The 21,592-nt window shown below is 39.7% G+C and overlaps 1 protein-coding gene across 1 annotated transcript; it reads left to right on the forward strand.

Annotated features, from left to right (window-relative positions):
• Positions 1-4,309: 4,309 nt before the first annotated feature.
• LOC125899703 (melanoregulin-like) lies at positions 4,310-9,925 on the forward strand. The gene is made up of 5 exons (XM_049594179.1): positions 4,310-4,601; positions 4,691-4,946; positions 8,460-8,550; positions 8,637-8,800; positions 9,317-9,925. The coding sequence occupies exons 1-5, from the start codon at positions 4,480-4,482 to the stop codon at positions 9,392-9,394; spliced, it is 711 nt and encodes a 236-aa protein (XP_049450136.1). The 5' UTR covers positions 4,310-4,479; the 3' UTR covers positions 9,395-9,925.
• Positions 9,926-21,592: the final 11,667 nt, after the last annotated feature.

The following is a 21,592-nucleotide window of genomic DNA, read 5'->3' on the forward strand; positions in this document are numbered from 1 at the left end:
ATATTGAGTTTTATATTGCTCTGATGAACACACATTTTCATGGTCATTGGTTTACACAGATGTGTTTCATTTCAATGCAATGCCAGCATATGTCTGTGTGTCTGTGTGTATACTGTGACTGATTTTTTGGGCAGATACATTGGGCAAGAACCCTGCTTTACTAGCATTTGTCCTAATTTATAACTGCAGTAAACACTGCACTGAGAGGGATGTCTTTGATGTTCGAAATTTACATTTTTATGGAAATCTCGTAAAAAGTAATGAAAGATAAACCTCAAAGCACCTCCAGTTTATTATCCATATATGCAATACTGTTCATCCTCATTAAGGTGCATTTTCATCAAGTCATGTGGCATATAACTGAGGACAGATAATGGCCTTTGTGTTGCCAAACTTCAGCCCCTTCACTCACATCAAGTCTAAAGGCTGATTTGATCGTGTGGTAAATCAAAGACATAGCGTACTATATTACACTATAAGTAAGGACAACAGTTTAATCATTGTGTTATGATGATGCCTGTGTTTTGGATATGGGAATGAACGAGACCTATGCACAAAGACAAAAACAAATATGTTTGTGTTTCTGTCTTTATGATGATGTATGACATATGATGACAAAACAAGAAGATTCTCATAGATGCGGACACTATACTGTATGAAAAGCCCTCCAGCCACATGACAGAGTCAAAGACAGAATGACGTTGGAAAATATGTGTGGACATGAGAAGCCTGCATGGATGACAAAGAGTCGGGTGCATAAAATGGGGCGATACTGCCCCCTGCTGCAGAACACAGGAACAACATCATGGTCATGTCACAATGAAAACTGCTTTTGTTTAATAGTTGGTGTCCTCTTATAAAAAAAAAAGCAACAAAGCACCCAAACTCTTTTTAAAGACAATCTTTTTAGGTATAATAATAATCATATCAGTACAGTGCTTTAATTTGAAGGAGCGCATTGATCGTAAGGAACAAAACGTTTACCCTTGGTGGCCACTGCCTTGTAGACCTTGAATTGTCGATCTCTGTTTCTTAAAGCTGTATATCTTTTCTCTAAAGGAACACTACTTTTGTCTCTGTAATGCAAAGTACACACACTCACCAGTTCATTGTGGTTGGGTGCAGAGATTTCAGAGTGGCCATATGGCAAAAGTATAAATAGCAGTTATAAACATGGGCATTTACATTTCATGTTTTTTTCTGTTTTTATGGTAATATCAGCCCAGGGACACACATTTATATTTAATCTGTAAGTAAATTTATCCACTATTGAACATATCTGTCCATGTAATTTATGACACATAAAAAAACCTTTCTTGTTTTTATAATTTGTAATTGATAGGTCCTTACCAACAAAGTCTATCACAGCTTTGGCGTCTGGCTCTGACCCTGGTGACTTCCCATAGTAGATGTCCACAAGGAAATAACATTAAGTACATCAGTGGGACTGGTTTTACAAAGCACTGCAAGGTTTATGTTTAAGGCATGTTTTCTTATGTCAAAAATAATTATAAAATGTGACTTAATACAGAAAGCTTGTGAAAACCATCTCTTGAAGAGTCAGAGGTCTTGAGCCATGTCTTATGGGCCGACACTATCATATTTAGTTGTACTGTGCGCCCCTCTTGATTCTCAGAAAAGAGTTGATTTCACGTCAGTAGCAATCGACTTGATTTGGAGTGTTAAGTGGTTGATATGTTTTTGAATAACACAGATTGACATGAGGGTGGCACGGTGGTGTGGTGGTTAGCACTCTCGCCTCACAGCAAGAGGGTTGCCAGTTCGAGCCCTTCTGTGCAGAGTTTGCATGTTCTTCTGTGCGGAGTTTGCATGTTCTCCCTGTGTCAGCGTGGGTTCTCTCCGGGCACTCCAGCTTCCTCCCACAGTCCAAAGACATGCAGACTGGGGACTAGGTTAATTGATAACTCTAAATTGTCTGTAGGTGTGAATGTGAGCGTGAATGGTTGTGTGTCTCTATGTGTCAGCCCTGCGATAGTCTGGCGACCTGTCCAGGGTGTACCCTGCCTCTCGCCCAATGTCAGCTGGGATAGGCTCCAGCCCCCCCGCAACCCTCAAGAGGATGAAGCGGTTAGAAGATGAATGAAGACTGACATGACAACTGACAACACTGACATCAGGGAATATTTAGCTCTGAGAGGTGTCTGGCTGCAATAACATTTTGGCTCACCAACTATAATTTGATTGTAGGGAGATCTAGAAACTGGTTAAAACTAGTTCCATCAATGAGTTGTTTCCATCACAATCTGTCTGTTTGTAAGGTTTGACATTTTTTATACGACCAATAGAAGTTGCACAAATCAGAAATCTTTTATTCCTACTCATAGGTGCTTTGAGCCTCTATTAGCTTGAGGCAAATGACGGGCTAATTAGTCATGTTGTGATTCTTGAAAGCATGCAACTCACTTTTCCCAGTTGGCACTGAAATTTCTGTTGAGGTCAACACCATAACAGCTGCTTCCTGGAAGAGGGGTTGAACAAGAATTTTTCCATAGACGAGTCGAAATGGAAACAACACGCAGACACAGAGGTCGGATAGTTTGTTAGTTAGACTCTGCAAGGTTAAAGAAATGAGAAGGCATTCAGCTGCAGTATGGTCACATATTTGACACAAAGTGATCATAATCCTATCACTAAGCATGGCAGGATTATGAGACAATGTGCCCCTGGGTGCAGATATGCAAAAGGCCCCACCACCTCTGCATAGGTGGCTTAATACTTGTGTATCAGCTCTATGCAGAGCCTAGAACGTAGACTACGCTCGTGGCCTACACTGTTGTGAGCATTTATACTTGTGTGGTGGTGAGTTAAACCTCCAAAACACTAGTTGGCAACAGGGTTTCTGTGAATTGCTGTAAAGTTTAGTTGATTCAAAACACACCCAAAACACACATTAAATATGGCTTAATAGAGACAGTTCCAAACACAAGCCTACACAAATTGGCTCCAGTATAACTCGCAGCATTCACAGACAAAGTATTTGTCTTTTTCCCCACAAATACAACATGCTAATGTTTTTAGCACAAGCCTATGGCATTTTACATTGTATAAATTAGCCTAGCGGCTAGTGGACTTTTCCTCTTCTCATATGAAGCCAGGGACAACAGCAACATTTAACAAAGGTAATGTTACAAAGTTCGGTTCCATTACAACACACAAGATTCACCAACAATGCAACTGTCCTATACTAAACACATTTTTCAAATAAATATAACATGGTTTTCAGCTCGGCAATGATTTTCAGCTTCCAAAAAAACACAGGGTGTCTCTGTGTCCTACTGGTCAGTACGTGTTAATTTGAGTGAGAGTGAGATATTTTGGAGATAAAGTCCAGAGGGGCACCTGATGCTTTGGGCCTCTGGGCCTGTGCCCGTTAGTCCCATTCAGTGATCCATCTATCACACCAAGAAAACACAAGTCACTCAGTCACTACAATGAGGAACTTTTTCCATGAAACAACTGAACTGAATGAACTGAAATGTGATTCGGACTAATAAAACAAAATATACAGTAAATGACTGGGACGAGAGCTCACAATGGCGCCTCACAAAATGAAAATCAGAATCACAGTAGTTTCCAGTAATAGCCACACCTCTTCATGAGTTTCACAGTCAAATTCTGAATATGAAATATCACAGTTACATATTGTAAAATCCTGGAAATAATTACCAGTGCAGAAATATTTAACATTACTGATTACAAAGCGGGCGGCACGGTGATGTGGTGGTTAGCACTCTCGCCTCACAGCAAGAGGGTTGCCGGTTCGATCCCGGGCGTGGGAGCCCTTCTGTGCGGAGTTTGCATGTTCTCCCCGTGTCAGCGTGTCTCCGGGCACTCCGGCTTCCTCCCACAGTCCAAAGACATGCAGATTGGGGACTAGGTTAATTGATAACTCTAAATTGTCCATAAGTGTGAATGTGAGCGTGATGTGTTGCGTGTTGTTTGTCTCTATGTGTCAGCCCTGCGATAGTCTGGCGACCTGTCCAGGTCCTGCCTCTCGCCCGATGTCAGCTGGGATAGGCTCCAGCCCCCCCCCCGCGACCCTCAAGAGGATGAAGCGGTTAGAAGATGAATGAATGAATGATTACAAAGCTGACTGCAGATGGTAGTACAGTTCTAGATCTAAACTGCAGGGTGTGCACTGAGCTTGTGTTTTGCGGCGGAGCTAGAAAACTATGCCTCTCTCACTGCATTCTGCACCATCAGGAGTTGCTGAATAAATATGCTATTCATCCATGACTGTCCTGTGTGTGTGTGCTGCTGTTGTTGTTGTCCCCTGTTTGGACTCATGTGGATAATGTAATTGACAGACGGCTCTCACTCAGGCCAAGCTAGGCACAGGGAGAAAGGGGATAGACACAGCAGGTTAAGATATTGCCTAGATTTGTTGTCTTTGACATTTGCAAATGAGAGAATTTCAAGTTGGATCTTCCTGAGGAGCCATCATTGTTTTGGGGTTTTATGAAGAGGGGATATATTTTGATTGTTACAAACTTTTGGAAAAGGCCAATGGGTGCCAAGGTTACCATCTGCTGCTGTCAGTATCTGAAACACAACAGGGAAGAGAAGAATGCTATTTTACGGTGAGACAAACACCTGAGAGACAAGATGACTGCCTCTAATCCTGCTTTTAAACCTCTTATTTCCTCTTATTCTTCTTCTTTCCCTCCAGTATGCGCACCACTACAGCTTCCAAACAACCAGTGCAGTTATCCAGTGAGTCCAGTGACAGTGACATAGAAGAGGAGAGCCTTTTTGGGCCACATTCTTCGAGAAGGAGGCCACGGAACAACCAGCCGAGCCAGAGGAGCACAGTGGATCTGTGGGCCAACACAGGCAGACCCTGTGAGGCTCCCATCAGGAGAGGATCGGACAGAGAGTTACAGGCTTTTATCAGCATGAGAGACCAGACTGACAAGGCTACAGAGGTGAGAGGAAGTGTGCTGCTGTTGCACAAGAGATCATGTATGAGGAAATTAACACACATATACAAAGAAAAAAGCAGCAACATATTTGTCCATATGGTTTCATTTAAAATAACAAAAATCAGGCTTTCAGTGTTTTTAAAAATCTGAAAATAAAACTTTTTCTACCTGGTACCACACTAAAGTTTGCCACTGTTTTTTTTAATTTTTTTTTTTTTTTTGCTATTAAGTGTGTGACATTCATTGTAAATTTTAAGCAAAAATGTGATTAAGTTAAGCTAAAACTATGATTTCTTTTTAATGATCTCTGAAAGCTCCCCAGCCCTTGAAGGGTGATATGGTGTCTAGAAATGGGATGTTGCAGAAAAATGCATAAACAATGTATGTTAATACAAGGGTGGAGCTTTAAATGAACTTTTTAATATAATGTGTATACATGAATTATGTGTATCTGTACCAGAGCTATTATAGTTTTGTATTTTTCATTAGTAGTATCAGTATTAGTTTTAGTTTTCTTAATTTGTAATATGGGGGTATTCGTCAGGAGTAAGATTTAAGAAGTTCAGAATAGGTATTGCTCGACAAACAAAACACATGTAGACTTCCAAGTATCAAAAACCATATGCAACAATGACTGATTTGAACAAATTGGCAAAGACTAAAACTTAAAATATTTCTGGTACATTTTTTTTAGTGAAGTTATCTAAGTACATAATATAATTTTAGTTGATTTTAACATTTTCTAAAGTATAGATTTTCATTTTTATTTCAGTTTCAGTGTGTTTGTTCACACCTAGTTTTCGTTTTTAGTTTAGTTTTAGTTAACTATAATAAACTTGATCTGTACATATACTGTGCAAAACTATAAATGTGCATAATATAATAATTGGGTGCTGAAAATGCCAGAAAAATAGTCATGATTTTAAACTTGAAAACCATTTTTAATATCAGTTTGACTGTTTGATTGAATTGATTTAAAATAACCCAATATGAATTTACAACATGCTTTTCTACTGAAATGAAAACAACTGTGAAAGCCCTTGTAGTTGTCTGCAGTATGTAAATAGCTGTGATCCTTAAGTGAAGTTTAAAAGAATTCTTCTGTGATCATCTATTAACTGGGTTACAGTGAATCATTAAATCTATTTGACATCATTTATGTGCAAAGCTTTAGTTGATCAGTTTCACATGGATATCAGTTGCTATGTGGCAAATGACCAAAGCAGAGATGCACTTTATTTTCCCATGGCGAGATGCTTTTAGCAATTCCTCACATATACCAGCACAGGATGTACTAATTCAGTAATTCACTCTATTTTCCTTATCTGTTCCACTACAGCTCTCTAACGTCATTATTCAATAAGGGAGGAGGACGAACACAGGTGGCTCTCAAAGAAGCCTTTGACTCACTTTCATGTCGAACCACATCAGTGAATGAACTTGACCTCATTTCCAAAATAACTTCAAATTTAAAATATCACATTAGAAGAAATTAACTTGGTGTTGCCAGAGTCATGAGAGTAGGTGAGTCAGAAGACAGTTTACTACACAGTGCACACACACACACACACATGCACACACAGTACACAGAGACCAGACATGCTGCTTTATTCACTTACTCAATCAGTGACACACACAGTAACTTACTGTAGGTTGTGTATGAGCGAGTTCAAATGGATTAGACATACAGTAAATTTTGTGTGTGTGTGTGTGTGTGTGTGTGTGTGGGGTGGGGGGGTGGGGGGTGTGTGTAATGTATCTTTAAAGGACGATCCCTGCTGGACGTACAATACCTTTTTTACTCCATTTCTCTGGAACAGATTGGGGTCATCACTCAGGGGCTTCTTTCCTAGAATCAGGATCTCAGTGAATCTCCACAGAGGAGCTGAGTTGCCACAGTCTCTGAGCAGAGAGTTAGAGTTTGGTGAACATGTGACGACCAGTCTTCATATTGAGAACAGCAGGCTGCGGGACACAGTGGGCACATTGTGTTAATAAATGAAATTCCTTAATGGAGATGTAGGCCAACAGCCTGGCTGGCCTTTCAAAGAGAATATTCACTGAACCATTTCAATCATGTCGTGAGGCTGTTTTAATATTAGGACAAAAGAACTGGGAATGAGTCTGTTACATTAAAGGGAAATTCCACACTAAAGAAAAACTAGACCAGTAAATAAAGTAGAACATGTTGGTCTGTAAACTCTCTGCTTTGTGTAATTTAAAATTAACTGTGAATATTTTTCTTGTTTAGTGAAGAAAACCGTTTCAAACACTACTAGATAGGATGTTTGTCTTACATTTGCATAGCATTTTCACAGCAGACATCTTGACTTGCTATAAAAAGAAATGCACAAATGGTATTATTAATGTTAACAATGACTCTGTTCTATCTAAGGCTACATCCACCATGATATGTTTTTATTTTAAAATGGATAAATGCTGCTGTGCCTAGAGTCTACACTACTCCAGCGTATATGAACCTCTAAAACAGAGGCTTTTGAAAATGCTGCTAAACCCATTTTCGTTTGAAAACTCTGGAAGTGTGTTTTAGTCTGGACAGGGAGAAACAGAGACTTGTAAAGACAATGATGCAGACACCCATGTACACTCTCTGAGTAGGTCTTATCAGTCTTACCAAATTTTCTTTGCAATGACTTCCAATCTGTTTCTTCTGCTGCCTTGACAGCCTTGTACTCGTTTTACTTTCAGCAACAGCTCCACCTAGTCCTTGGTCCAGGTAAAGAAATCTCAGGTTTTTTTTGTCATTGCTGTTCTTCCTCCGTCATATTTTCTGCAACTAAGCAAATAGCTCAAGTGTAGACGAATCTACTTCCTGTTTATACTGTCACACCTTCAGGCGCGTTGGTGCAGACAGAGATTATTTCTGAAACGGCACTTAAATGCTTGTCTGTTTAGAGATTGTTTTCATTTTAAAACATAATTTTATAATCAAATTGTATTAGTGTGTCCCAGTAGGCCATGACAGTGTGGCAGTGAGCCAACATGCATGAATCCAGGACCAACCAGCTAAGTGGCATGCAGCCATCATTAATTTTATTACGTACACCTGTGATCTTCCTGCTGTGACATGTCAAAATGTCTTCTTTGAGAAAAGCAGGCCCTTTTTAAGACATGTTGACATGTTGACACGCTTTATTAAGATCCTGCACACCGACACTCATGTCACTCATTCTGGCTGATTAGCCCTTTGCTCAACTATATTAACTACTGACAATGATAAAGGTGCAACTTTACTACCCCTTAAAGGTGAAACCAAACTAATGAGGGTCAGAGTGATGTCATCAAAGCTCAGGCTGTACTGTCCATACTGAGGTTTAATGAGAAAACAGAAGTGAAAACACCTGTGTGGGTGGACTGTAGGGCCTTGCAGCAGCAGGTAGATTACGTATGTGCAGTTTCACAGTGGTTGAAAATCATCACTTTATCCACGACTTTCCACATTAATTAAGAAGACTTACTATGTGGTATACCTCTGTGTGTGTGTTTGCTCTATAGGAATGGGAGAAGCTGAATTACGACATACACACTTTACGCTACGCCAGACGAGAAGTCAGATCTCGATGGAGGAAAATCCTGCTGCAGCTAGGTGAGGCACATCGTACGTATTTGCTACTGTCAAATCCAGTCAGCAGTCTGTTGTAAGTGTGTGATTTCCCCTACATCTCTCTGCAGGTTATCAGTGTGAGGTGGACGCCTTGCTGTGTGTGAACAGACAGAGCTGGTTGAGTCGAGATGAGGAGCATCTTAACAAAGCCACTGAACTGTTGAAAGAGCTGCTGGACCACACCTCTCTGTTTCCTCCAGAAACTGAGCAGACCAAATACCTCTGTGTCATGGTACATACACACACACACTCTCACACACACACACTCTGTTAGCACTATGCCGTTTTGCAGATGTTGGCTTTTGTTCTCCGTACCTTATGACTAAATGTTGTTATTGAATGTCAAGATGCTGGCATGAGACGTTTGGAAGACTGTGGATTTTCGTTACTTACAACACAACTTGAAACCAGCAAAACATCAGCGTCAGTGGTCGTCAGTAATTTACGTCAAACTGACATTAGAATTAGGCGTTGTCCTGACATTTCATTTTTCTCAGCTGAAGTTACAACATATTCCCTGCATGTTATGCTTGTTATGCATATGTCCTCATCTCCACATCACCCTTCTTTCTTCCTCTTTCGATGTCGTTCTTCTCCTCCTTCTCCTCTTTTGTTTCTCTCTATCTCTTCCTGACCTCCTCTTTTTCCCCCGTGTTTTGTTCTCATGTTTCTCTCCCTCCATCTGCATCTGACAACACTACAGTATCACCTGTCTGACTCTTATCATGCTCTTTATCTTTCTCTGAAGGACCGGCTGGTGTCACTGGACAGTGCTGAGGACTTTGTCAGACTGGCCAAAGAAAAATATCCCAAGAAAGAAGGCTGAGAGACAGCGACAGAAAAATGAGACATAAAAATTGGGGAAGAGGAAAAAGAAAAATGTTTAAAATGTTAAAACACTGTACTAGTAAACTTGTAAATACAATTTAATCACAGTTTAACATTCATTTGATTGTAGATTAAACTGAAATTCTAATGGCAATTCCGCTGTGTATTGGTAAGTTGCACAGATAATGCTGTATGCAAGCACTGTTATTAATTTATTCATTTTCTTTTAAAAATAGAAGTTTCACTCTTCTCATGTTTCTGTTGCACTGATACTGTGTTGCTCTGCTAATAAGCAATGTCACAGGTGAAGATACTTCTGGTTAAAACATGTTTTGTTTTTTGTGCTTGTTTTAATTTAATTTAAAGTATTGTAGGCATATGCACATCCAATTTAAAAAAAAGTAAAAAAAAAAAAAAAAAAAAAGAATTAAATGAGAAAATGAGAAATACCCCTGCAGATACAAAGATGTATTAACGTCTATATTAAATATGACACGGCACAATCCATTTAAATGTCTTTCTTAATGGCACCACAAACATATTTAACACATTTGTTGTTAATAAACTTTGTGCTTTTCTGTGATACTGGGTTGTTTCTTGCTCACCTTGTTACTAAAGTACTAAACTACTAAAGTAAATTTGCTCAGTCCAGCAGCTGGATGTGTCATTCAAACTTTGTGTATTTGGCTCAGTCTACCACTGTGTTAGCTGCTTTGTCCAAGAGGTGGCAGCAAATACTGTTATGTAGTCAGTTTCCAGTGGGTTATACTACTAGGGAAAAAAAGGACTTTGTAGAGAACTTCTGCATTACAGATGGAGTAAAGCTTTATTGTATTATTTAATTAATTAAGTTCTCTTCGCACACAAAAAAGAGACTATATTTTGCATTTACTGTTAAAACAATTAGTGGAATGATGAGAAATTCAGTCATCCAGTAAAAAATAGAAATTCTGCTTTGTTTGTTTAAGTGTAAGTGTGACAGTGTTGATTTTTTTCAAAAGAATAAAAAAGAGGAAGAAGAGGAAGAATACAGTGCACAATACTATGTCACAAATGCAATATATCCGTGGGAAAAAAAACCCCTCTCTTTCTTAATTTTCTGAACTTCCCTTTTTTAACATCCATAAAGAACGCAGATGACAATGTCTCATCTTGGCATTAGCTCAAACCTTTTTTTTTTAATAATTATTATTATGAATTCAACTGTATACACTCTCTGAACCACACACACCCATTTGGGACTCTGTGCTGTCTTTAGGTTCAAAGGGTGTGTGACAGACTTCATGCAGCTGATGATTGCGGTATGTATGTTCAACACACATTCAGCCCTGTGCACACACATGCACACAGAAAGAGAGAGTTTACTCTGACCCAGATATTGTTCTCTCCAAGGCCCCTTCCCCAAGTTTGGGAAACAGATGTGGAACTAAAAAGGGGGGTGAGGGTGGGGGAGGGGGAGCAGTATGGGAGGCAGCCCAGTGGTCTGGCAGCACTGAAAGGCATTGTGTTGCTTGCACCTTTTTCTCATTATACCACTGTGTGTGTGTATGTGTGTTTTAGATCAAGTGATGCTGACATCATTCTTCAGACCTTCCAAATTTTTAGTAAGTCTGAAATTCATCTGAATTTCCCTATGAAAGCAGGTGAGACAGATCTATGTTCTTATATTAACTGGACTGAAATATGACAGGAGAAAGAGGGGAATCGTGAAGAGAGTGGGTATGTTTGATATTGAAGCACAAAAGTTGGAGAAAAAACAAGTCGATTGTCACATTCTGGTTGATGTTTGTGTTCGTGTGCATGCGTTAAAAAGTCAAACATCTGCTCATCCTCCATACTGTGTGTGTTTGTGAGTACAAGATACTGCCAACGGCCAGTCAGTGGTCAGGGCGTACAGTGCATTACGGTGACACACACTCATAGAGATGATGGTCATTCGGACTGTGGCTCCTGCTGATGGTCATATATTTTATGAGAGTCTTGGGGCGTTGTCCACACACACATACACACACACACATGCCCTGTGAGTGGTGAGCAATGGTTTTCTCGTCATAGCTTTGGGTACTCACAGTGAAGTTATGTCTGAATAAACTGCATGTCCATCTTTTCTTTATTTCTTCTTTCCATCTTTTCTCTTTGGGTGTAATTTTACATTTTGGGGATAAAGCTTATTTGTTTCTTGGCGGAGAGGTATAATGACGATGGTATTGATCTTGTCACCTTACACTGTTTGTCTTACATTAGAGTATACAGAAAGGTAAGAACGTAAACAAGAATGTGACAAGAATCAGCTGGGCTGAATATGAATGGGTTAAGATAAAAGTGTAATCATTTATGGCCCTGTTGTTTCTCTCTTTTCATAATGTTCTCAAACTCTTCTCTGGTGCTTTTCTGTCTCAGCCCTCATTCTCCCCCCCATAAACACAGACCTGGTGCTTGACGTATGTTGTCCTTTGGTGAAATCTCACATCTCAGGCAGTTTATAATGCAGACCCATGACTCATGACAGGACCTTCATGTTTATGTCCAGTTCCAAAGCACTTTGCCACAGTGACTAAGGGGTTACTTAATTGGATATCAAAGCTTGCATTGATAAACTGTGAAGTGCCCTTTGAATTTGGAGGTTATACAGTTGACTCAAATCTCCAATAAACATTGGTCATATTAACAGTGACGAGATACGTATTTCCACCCATCTTCTTGGAGACTAAACATGGTTATAATCAGTTACCTTCTTCACTGCGTATTCCATTAACACTTCTTAAGTCTGCGCAAACAGGAACCTCTGGTCATGCACTCACTGATGCCCTGACACACTGGATTAGCCAGACTTGCGTATAACTGTTGATACATCCGCATTATTCAGTGACTGAGACATGCAGAGTCTGATTTGGTGAACCACAGCTTAATGTTACGACAAACACTGTGGTCAAAGTTTTACTTTTCCAGTACTTTCATTAATGACTGCCTTAGCTGTGCTTCATTAACAAATGCATGCTAACACACTGAACCAAGATGGTAATCATTAAAAGCTGTGCACATTGGGATTTAGCTCAAAGCACTGCTGTGCCTGAGGACAGCCTCAAAGAGCAGCTAGTAGTAGTATAGTGTGACTGTGGACTCTGAAGGCCAGGGCACAACAAACTGTTGCGTCGCCTCATGTTGCCTGTGTCTTGGCCAAAAGTTGCGCTTGAACACACTGCACACTCTACAACCAAGCCAATTTGCGCTTCCAAAAGAAGGCATGAGCCACCATACTCTGCCTTACTCCCCCTCTGATTGGCTCACTCTCACATTCTCATCCTGATCCTAACCAGTCTCACTTCTCTCATCTAAACCTAACCAACCCAACTTACAAAGGTAACAATTACTAGCCAGTCATAAGGAGAGTAGAGCAAGTCATGCCTCGCTATTCTAGGAAAAGCTAATTTGAAACAGCCAACTAGCACATATGTTCTGCGCCTGTGAAAGAAGAAATATCTCTCCATACCAGTAGGTGGCAATATAGTCTGTATTCATCATTAAAAAAAAGGAAAAACCAAGATGCCTGTTAGCCAGTTAGCACATTAACAGACAACCTGATGCTGAAAGAACAAAGAATATTTCATGTGCACTAGCAAACAATAACACAAACAATTGACCGTTTCTGCGTAAAAGCTCAGTGGCTAAAAAAAAAGATCTTATCTGATATGTTAAGTTTAGTTGGTCTCATGACCTTACTTATTTGTGTGCTGTACACACTATTGTTTCTCTCCTTGTACAGTGGGTTGAACTGCCAATCAGAATGATTTCTCTAGCCAATGGGCTCTATAGGGTCTGATGCCAGTTCACCACGCTGAATTGGCCAAAAGAAAACTCTTGACAAGAGCCGACTGGTGCCAATGGTGCACGCCACATCACAAAAACTAGGACAACAGACACTTACCGACGGCCCGACATTTTCCCGATGGCTGACCATCAGCTTGGTATGACCAGACTTTTACTCTTGTTTTAGGATAACCTTAGCTTAGGACAAAGAAAAATTTATTCTTTGTTTTGATTTTGTCTAAGAGATGAGGCCTCATCAGTTGTAGAACTGAAGAAGTATCTTGGATGAGAGGTAAAACATCCTCAAGAAACTAAAGCAAGACCAGTTGCCTATGATGTAGGTCACAGTACCATGACCTAGAAGACTGAGAAGGTTTATGACTTTAAGATGTTGGTGAACAATCTTAGAAGTATATGACTTTACCAGGGGACATCATTCTTCAGACCTTCCAAATTTTTAGTAAGTCTGAAATTCATCTGAATTTCCCTATGAAAGCAGGTGAGACAGATCTATGTTCTTATATTAACTGGACTGAAATATGACAGGAGAAAGAGGGGAATCGTGAAGAGAGTGGGTGTGTTTGATATTGAAGCACAAAAGTTGGAGAAAAAACAAGTCGATTGTCACATTCTGGTTGATGTTTGTGTTCGTGTGCATGCGTTAAAAAGTCAAACATCTGCTCATCCTCCACACTGTGTGTGTTTGTGAGTACAAGATACTGCCAACGGCCAGTCAGTGGTCAGGGCGTACAGTGCATTACGGTGACACACACTCATAGAGATGATGGTCATTCGGACTGTGGCTCCTGCTGATGGTCATATATTTTATGAGAGTCTTGGGGCGTTGTCCACACACACATACACACACACACATGCCCTGTGAGTGGTGAGCAATGGTTTTCTCGTCATAGCTTTGGGTACTCACAGTGAAGTTATGTCTGAATAAACTGCATGTCCATCTTTTCTTTATTTCTTCTTTCCATCTTTTCTCTTTGGGTGTAATTTTACATTTTGGGGATAAAGCTTATTTGTTTCTTGGAGAGGTATAATGACGATGGTATTGATCTTGTCACCTTACACTGTTTGTCTTACATTAGAGTATACAGAAAGGTAAGAACGTAAACAAGAATGTGACAAGAATCAGCTGGGCTGAATATGAATGGGTTAAGATAAAAGTGTAATCATTTATGGCCCTGTTGTTTCTCTCTTTTCATAATGTTCTCAAACTCTTCTCTGGTGCTTTTCTGTCTCAGCCCTCATTCTCCCCCCCATAAACACAGACCTGGTGCTTGACGTATGTTGTCCTTTGGTGAAATCTCACATCTCAGGCAGTTTATAATGCAGACCCATGACTCATGACAGGACCTTCATGTCTATGTCCAGTTCCAAAGCACTTTGCCACAGTGACTAAGGGGTTACTTAATTGGATATCAAAGCTTACATTGATAAACTGTGAAGTGCCCTTTGAATTTGGAGGTTATACAGTTGACTCAAATCTCCAATAAACATTGGTCATATTAACAGTGACGAGATACGTATTTCCACCCATCTTCTTGGAGACTAAACATGGTTATAATCAGTTACCTTCTTCACTCGTATTCCATTAACACTTCTTAAGTCTGCGCAAACAGGAACCTCTGGTCATGCACTCACTGATGCCCTGACACACTGGATTAGCCAGACTTGCGTATAACTGTTGATACATCCGCATTATTCAGTGACTGAGACATGCAGAGTCTGATTTGGTGAACCACAGCTTAATGTTACGACAAACACTGTGGTCAAAGTTTTACTTTTCCAGTACTTTCATTAATGACTGCCTTAGCTGTGCTTCATTAACAAATGCATGCTAACACACTGAACCAAGATGGTAATCATTAAAAGCTGTGCACATTGGGATTTAGCTCAAAGCACTGCTGTGCCTGAGGACAGCCTCAAAGAGCAGCTAGTAGTAGTATAGTGTGACTGTGGACTCTGAAGGCCAGGGCACAACAAACTGTTGCGTCGCCTCATGTTGCCTGTGTCTTGGCCAAAAGTTGCGCTTGAACACACTGCACACTCTACAACCAAGCCAATTTGCGCTTCCAAAAGAAGGCATGAGCCACCATACTCTGCCTTACTCCCCCTCTGATTGGCTCACTCTCACATTCTCATCCTGATCCTAACCAATCTCACTTCTCTCATCTAAACCTAACCAACCCAACTTACAAAGGTAACAATTACTAGCCAGTCATAAGGAGAGTAGAGCAAGTCATGCCTCGCTATTCTAGGAAAAGCTAATTTGCAACAGCCAACTAGCACATATGTTCTGCACCTGTGAAAGAAGAAATATCTCTCCATACCAGTAGGTGGCAATAGTCTGTATTCATCATTAAAAAAAAGGAAAAACCAAGATGCCTGTTAGCCAGTTAGCACATTAACAGACAACCTGATGCTGAAAGAACAAAGAATATTTCATGTGCACTAGCAAACAATAACACAAACAATTGACCGTTTCTGCGTAAAAGCTCAGTGGCTAAAAAAAAAGATCTTATCTGATATGTTAAGTTTAGTTGGTCTCATGACCTTACTTATTTGTGTGCTGTACACACTATTGTTTCTCTCCTTGTACAGTGGGTTGAACTGCCAATCAGAATGATTTCTTTAGCCAATGGGCTCTATAGGGTCTGATGCCAGTTCACCACGCTGAATTGGCCAAAAGAAAACTCTTGACAAGAGCCGACTGGTGCCAATGGTGCACGACACACCACAAAAACTAGGACGACAGACACTTACCGACGGCCCGACATTTTCCCGATGGCTGACCATCAGCTTGGTATGACCAGACTTTTACTCTTGTTTTAGGATAACCTTAGCTTAGGACAAAGAAAAATTTATACTTTGTTTTGATTTTGTCTAAGAGATGAGGCCTCATCAGTTGTAGAACTGAAGAAGTATCTTGGATGAGAGGTAAAACATCCTCAAGAAACTAAAGCAAGACCAGTTGCCTATGATATAGGTCACACTACCATGACCTAGAAGACTGAGAAGGTTTATGACTTTAAGATGTTGGTGAACAATCTTAGAAGTATATGACTTTAAAATTGTTGGAATTTTGAGCTTAAACACAACATTTGAATAACATTTGTCATCAAATTACGTAAATTTTTTAAACAGACCCATAACTTCAATATAATGAATGTATTCTTATAAAGTCTAGTTTGAGAATATTAAACCAAACCGGAGGTTCAATTTGTTCATCTTTAGTCTTACTCAACCAGACAGTACGCATTTGCAAATGCCCCATTTTAACCCCTCTCAAAGCCTCCTCTGTTTATCTTAGAGAGTAATTTATGATAAGACAGCGTTGACAGCAGTGTTACACCCATACACAAACATTAACAGACATATACATACATGCACACACTTGCACACACACTAAGTAATTTGTAACGGATGTTTAGAGAACCAGGTAAATAAACCAGGCCATGGTGTGTTGACCTCTGTGACTCTCGACAGAAGGTCGGAGGTCAAGAGTCTGCTCAGGAAAGGCAACATGATCATGTAGCATTCAAGTCAAACCCTCCCAACTGCAATTTTAATATTGTCTGCTGCAAGAAGCAGATTTAGATTTTAAGCCACAATTTACACCTTTTTAACTACATTACAGTAAGTCAAAAAATGTTTATAAAACAGAATATATCACTGTCGCTGAAATTGTAGCTGTTATATAAATGCATATTTCCTTCATTCTAAGCTGATTAAAGATTTTCTATATTTACAGCTCTGCATTGGTTTTACTGTGACGCCACAGTCATGGAAAGCATGTTGTTCTTCAAATCACTTAGTTTCTTAGTTCAGGCAGAAAATAATGCAGAACACACACATGCACTCACACACAACACACACACACACACACACACACACACACACACACACCACAGATGGGTTGAACAAGCCTTTGGGCAGGGCAGGGTGTGTTCTACAGCATGTCTGTGGTCATCAGTGGTGGATCAGTAATTACACAAGTCCAGCGATGCTCTTGAAATATCCTGATATTTCCCTCAAACTGTACATGATTAAAGGAGATAGACGGGAGTCCCCCGAATTTAACACTGCATGGATACATATTGTTACTGTAATTGTTATTCTTATAACGGCATCAGTCTTGGGCCTTAGGACTCAAAAGGAGGATCACTGCATAGTGGCTCAGCATTACAAGGTACTTTGTAGGTAGCCTACTGTATGTTTTGACAGGCCTTGTATTCCTACACAGCTGATAGGGCTGAATATAAGAACACACACGTCTTATACAGATGAGCTGTAAATGTCCTGGTTTGAACCCATAATCAGCATTAACGTGAGAGTAAAGGATACATCCACATGCAGCTGTGTATATACGCAGTTGTGTATGTATATGTGTGTTTTAGCATTCACTGATGTGGTTTTGGATGTTTGAGTCGTCTCACACAGCTGTTGAAGCCATGTCCTACCCCCAACCTGCCTAAAACTCACTTCCACATGTGCATATATGGTTTCCATGCTTCCACAACTGCTGTTGCTAAATGTGAGCACCAATTTGGATGTATCCATCACAAAAGCAATGGTGGTTAGCAAGTCTTCTGATAGCTTATGGCTGTTTTTGTTTCTTGATACAGCAGCCCTTGAAGGCTCTACTGCAAAAATACATGGAGCTGAAATCTCCCACACAGATCCGAGAGGCTGTGTTGATGAAGATCAGATCACCCACACTGGAGTCCGTCTGAGGTGCAGAAGGAAGGGTGTGAGTGGTTGGATCATTGGGAGGGTTGTACAAGTCATGGTCAAAAGTATTTTCTCTCAATACATTTGACATTGGCACTAGTTAGTTTGAAATATTGATTTATATTATCAATACTTCCCTGTACAAGGTTAGAGAACTGTACTATATATATGGGCATAGCATGCATTGGGGAGAACTTAGTATTGGTATGACCAAATATGACCAAAAGGAAGTGTTCTATTACCCATTACTGAAGCTATAAAGTGATAAGTTATTCCTTATAAAAGCCATCTTGTGTGCATGTGTGTACAAAGAAAAAGAAAGAAGGATAGAAAAGAGAGTGATGGAGAATCCCCCTTTGTAAGTGTTAATGTCTGGTTTATTAAGCAAAGACGACAGGGGTGGAACAAAAAAGAAAAACTGCACAGCCTAAGAAAAAAATTGTTGAGGAAGCAAAAAAGACCCCAAAACAAAAAAAAGAAAGCATAGCAATGAGTAAAGATTCTTTTTGTCATCCTCATCCCCCCCTCGGCCTTCTTTCCAGGGCAAAGTCAGACAGTGATTCACTTCCACTTATGATCACCTGGCTGGGTTTTCTGTCAACACTCATCTGATGTTCACTCAAACTACATGACCTGCAGCCGTTACCACAAAACAGCCCCACGCTCAAACCCACTCATGTTCACCTTCCTTTGACGTGAATCAGAGGCTGGATCAGCATGTTGTACTGACGACATATAGACTGCATCCATACTGAGGAAAGAAGAGTCGAGGCTCCTTTAGCTGTTAACAGACACCCTGACTGGGGATGATGTCATGTAATAACGGTGCAGATGGAAGAGCGGCTCTGCTTTTAATATACAAAGACAAACAAACAGACAGCACTACACACACACACACAGGTATACCCAGTGTACAACATAAACATGTTCATACCTTAAAATAGTCAGTCCAGTCCAGTGTTTAAGACATTTCCACAGTGTGTGTGTCTGTCTGTGTGTGTGTGTCTTTGTGTAATACCACATAGTAATGTATGTGCCGCAGCTGGGAGGTCAATCGTAAAAAGTGGAGAGTCCCCTCATAGAAATAGAAGCATACTGGAATACTACTGGAATTCTAATACTGACTCCATGATCCTATCTACCACAGGTTTGGTCAGTGACTTCATATTCTATGATTGTCTCTTTAGCTTAGTTTCCATCAGGCTTTTTTTTTTTTCGAACTATGATGTATTGAATAAGAAAAATTTCCATGAAGCCGACTAAGGGAGTAATGCTCAGTAATATATAAACTACACGTCCTTGGTTGGGATTGAGCCACTCTTTCGATGGGATCAGTCCAGCTGTGATACAGCAACCCATGACTTAAAACAAATGTGAATCAGGGGCCAGTGGTCCCCTCTCTACTTTCTGCCCACCTACTCCTAGCCCCCTTGCTTGGACCACACCCATCTTAGAACTGGACCTTTAGTTTTCATCTCAACTACACACCTCTAAAGTTTGTGACTTAATTTTGCACGTTTGCGACCCCACTGCTTTGACAAAATCTGTCCAAGGACCTGGAAAAATATGGACTCTTATGTTTGACAGAATTAAATAATGAAAACTGGGTTGACAATATTTTAAATGTCTAATGATGTTGGAAGTTCATGTTGTGTGGATGTTAACATTATGACGTTTTGCAGATTTTGGCTTTTGTTCTCCGTCAACACAACTTGAAACGAAAAATATCATCATCATCTGCTGTCAGTATTCTACGTCAAATTGACGTTGGTATTAGATGTTGTGATGACATTTAATTTTGGTCAGCAGACATTACAACCTAAATTGTACCAAATATCAACACTGAATGATGTTGGTGGCCAGCTGGGTAGAACCAAATTTCGCCATAATGACACACAATGGACACACGAGGACAATACCAGCGGTCATCATGATGTTGTGGTTGGTAAATATTACACTTCATGCTGTATAGAAATGGAAAAAAAATTAACACTTCCTTGAAGCCACATTTTTTGATATCTTCAGCAAATCTAATGAAATACAAAAACAAATAAATGCACCAGTCTCACTGTCAGTATTTTCTAATGTCCCTACTTCATCTTAGGCCCATGCTTGTTCTTTCTAAAGTCCTAAATCTTTGAAAATGGGTCATAAATAGTTTCATCTTTTTAAATGCTAAGAAAAGAAAAGCAAGACAAGACAGGAGATTTTTAAAAAAACAACAAAAACTTTTCTTGGGGACTATTTCTAGCAGCAGATTAATACACATTTGGTGTGCTCTGGTGAGTTTGTACTACAACAAGAGTAGAAGTTGTGAGATTGACTCAAAATAAACCAAAGTGCTCATGTTCAGTGTAACAAAGGAACATGTGTGCAACAGTGTGGCTCACTGATCATTCCTGGAAACAAGTGGAGGTGTATGGGAAAGAGGAACTGACAGACATCTAACAACTCTATTAGTTTGTGATATGCTCTGGCTATGTATCTGCAGCCTAGTTTTGGGGCTTTTCTAGTCACCAAAAATGAATTTCTGTGGTTATTTTTTTCCCACTAAATAAATGATATGACAAATATCTTTGGGAATGTTATCAAAAAGTGATGATGTAAGCTTGACATATTCACATTGATGAATGGTCTAATTCTTATTCAGAAATTGGTTGAGACATCTAAAAATGTCTTTAATATAGACTAAGGCTACTAGTAATACCAAATTCACTGTCTTAACAACAAACAGACGAGGCAAGTTTACAGATAACTACTTTACAGTTATAATATTTTGTATATTTTCTTTTGTCAGTCTGGTTCCTCATTTGAAGAAAGTCAAAGCTTACGCACACACGAACCTTGTTCTTCTGTTTTTGCTCACACGTTGGTTTTCATGATGGACATCGCCCAGTTAAGCTGAGGATGTCATTGTTAAAACACCAAACTGACTCTCTAGCTGTCTGTCCAGTTATTTCAGCACTGTCTGTGGTCATCGCTAATAGCAATGGATTTATGTAATGTGTTGTTCAGAAAAACTAGAGGCTCATATTGCTAAACAAGAGTTATATTCTGTTGCGTCTACAACTTGTTTAACTGTATCTATGCTACAAGCTGTTTACTGGCAATAGATGCAACTTTTCCACTATCTGGCACTGGTGAAGTCATCGTCTCAACTTGATTTAGATGAATATCTTTGGTGAACCTCGATGCTCATAATGTCGGCTCAAAGCACCCAGACGTCATAGATGATTCATCAATCGCGGTATCTGATCAAAGGTCCAATCATCTTTCCAACCATCCATCATTAATTTTCTGCCTCTCAGCACGCTTCAGATAGAGCACACTGTTGACGACATTTGTTTCAAAGGACTAATGTATTGTAATCTAATCTAATTTTATCCTCTTTACATGTTTACAGATGCATAGACAAACCTGACACTTTACAGAAAGTTAAGTGTTAAGAGGAAGTAATTTTATTAGCATCACTGACAGAATATATCACTGTTTTCAGTATTTCAAAAGGTGTAAAACAAATATGGGTGCCTATAGACAAAAAAAGCATAGGTTGGAGCATAAATGGAAAAAAAAAATTTAAAACCGTGTCATCTGACCATTTTATCAGCCAAAATAGCAAGTGAAACATTTTCTACACCTGCAGATA

Source organism: Epinephelus fuscoguttatus, linkage group LG13 (genome assembly GCF_011397635.1).
Source record: "Epinephelus fuscoguttatus linkage group LG13, E.fuscoguttatus.final_Chr_v1".
NCBI classification, from domain to species: domain Eukaryota; kingdom Metazoa; phylum Chordata; class Actinopteri; order Perciformes; family Serranidae; genus Epinephelus; species Epinephelus fuscoguttatus.

Bases quoted from the DNA above. Each gene is read 5' to 3' on its own strand.
- LOC125899703 (XM_049594179.1), top strand. From the start codon at position 4,480: ATGAAGAGGGGATATATTTTGATTGTTACAAACTTTTGGAAAAGGCCA. The intron at 4,602-4,690 runs GTGAGACAAACA...CTTTCCCTCCAG, and splicing joins GAGAAGAATGCTATTTTACG to TATGCGCACCACTACAGCTT. The intron at 4,947-8,459 runs GTGAGAGGAAGT...TTTGCTCTATAG, and splicing joins AGACTGACAAGGCTACAGAG to GAATGGGAGAAGCTGAATTA.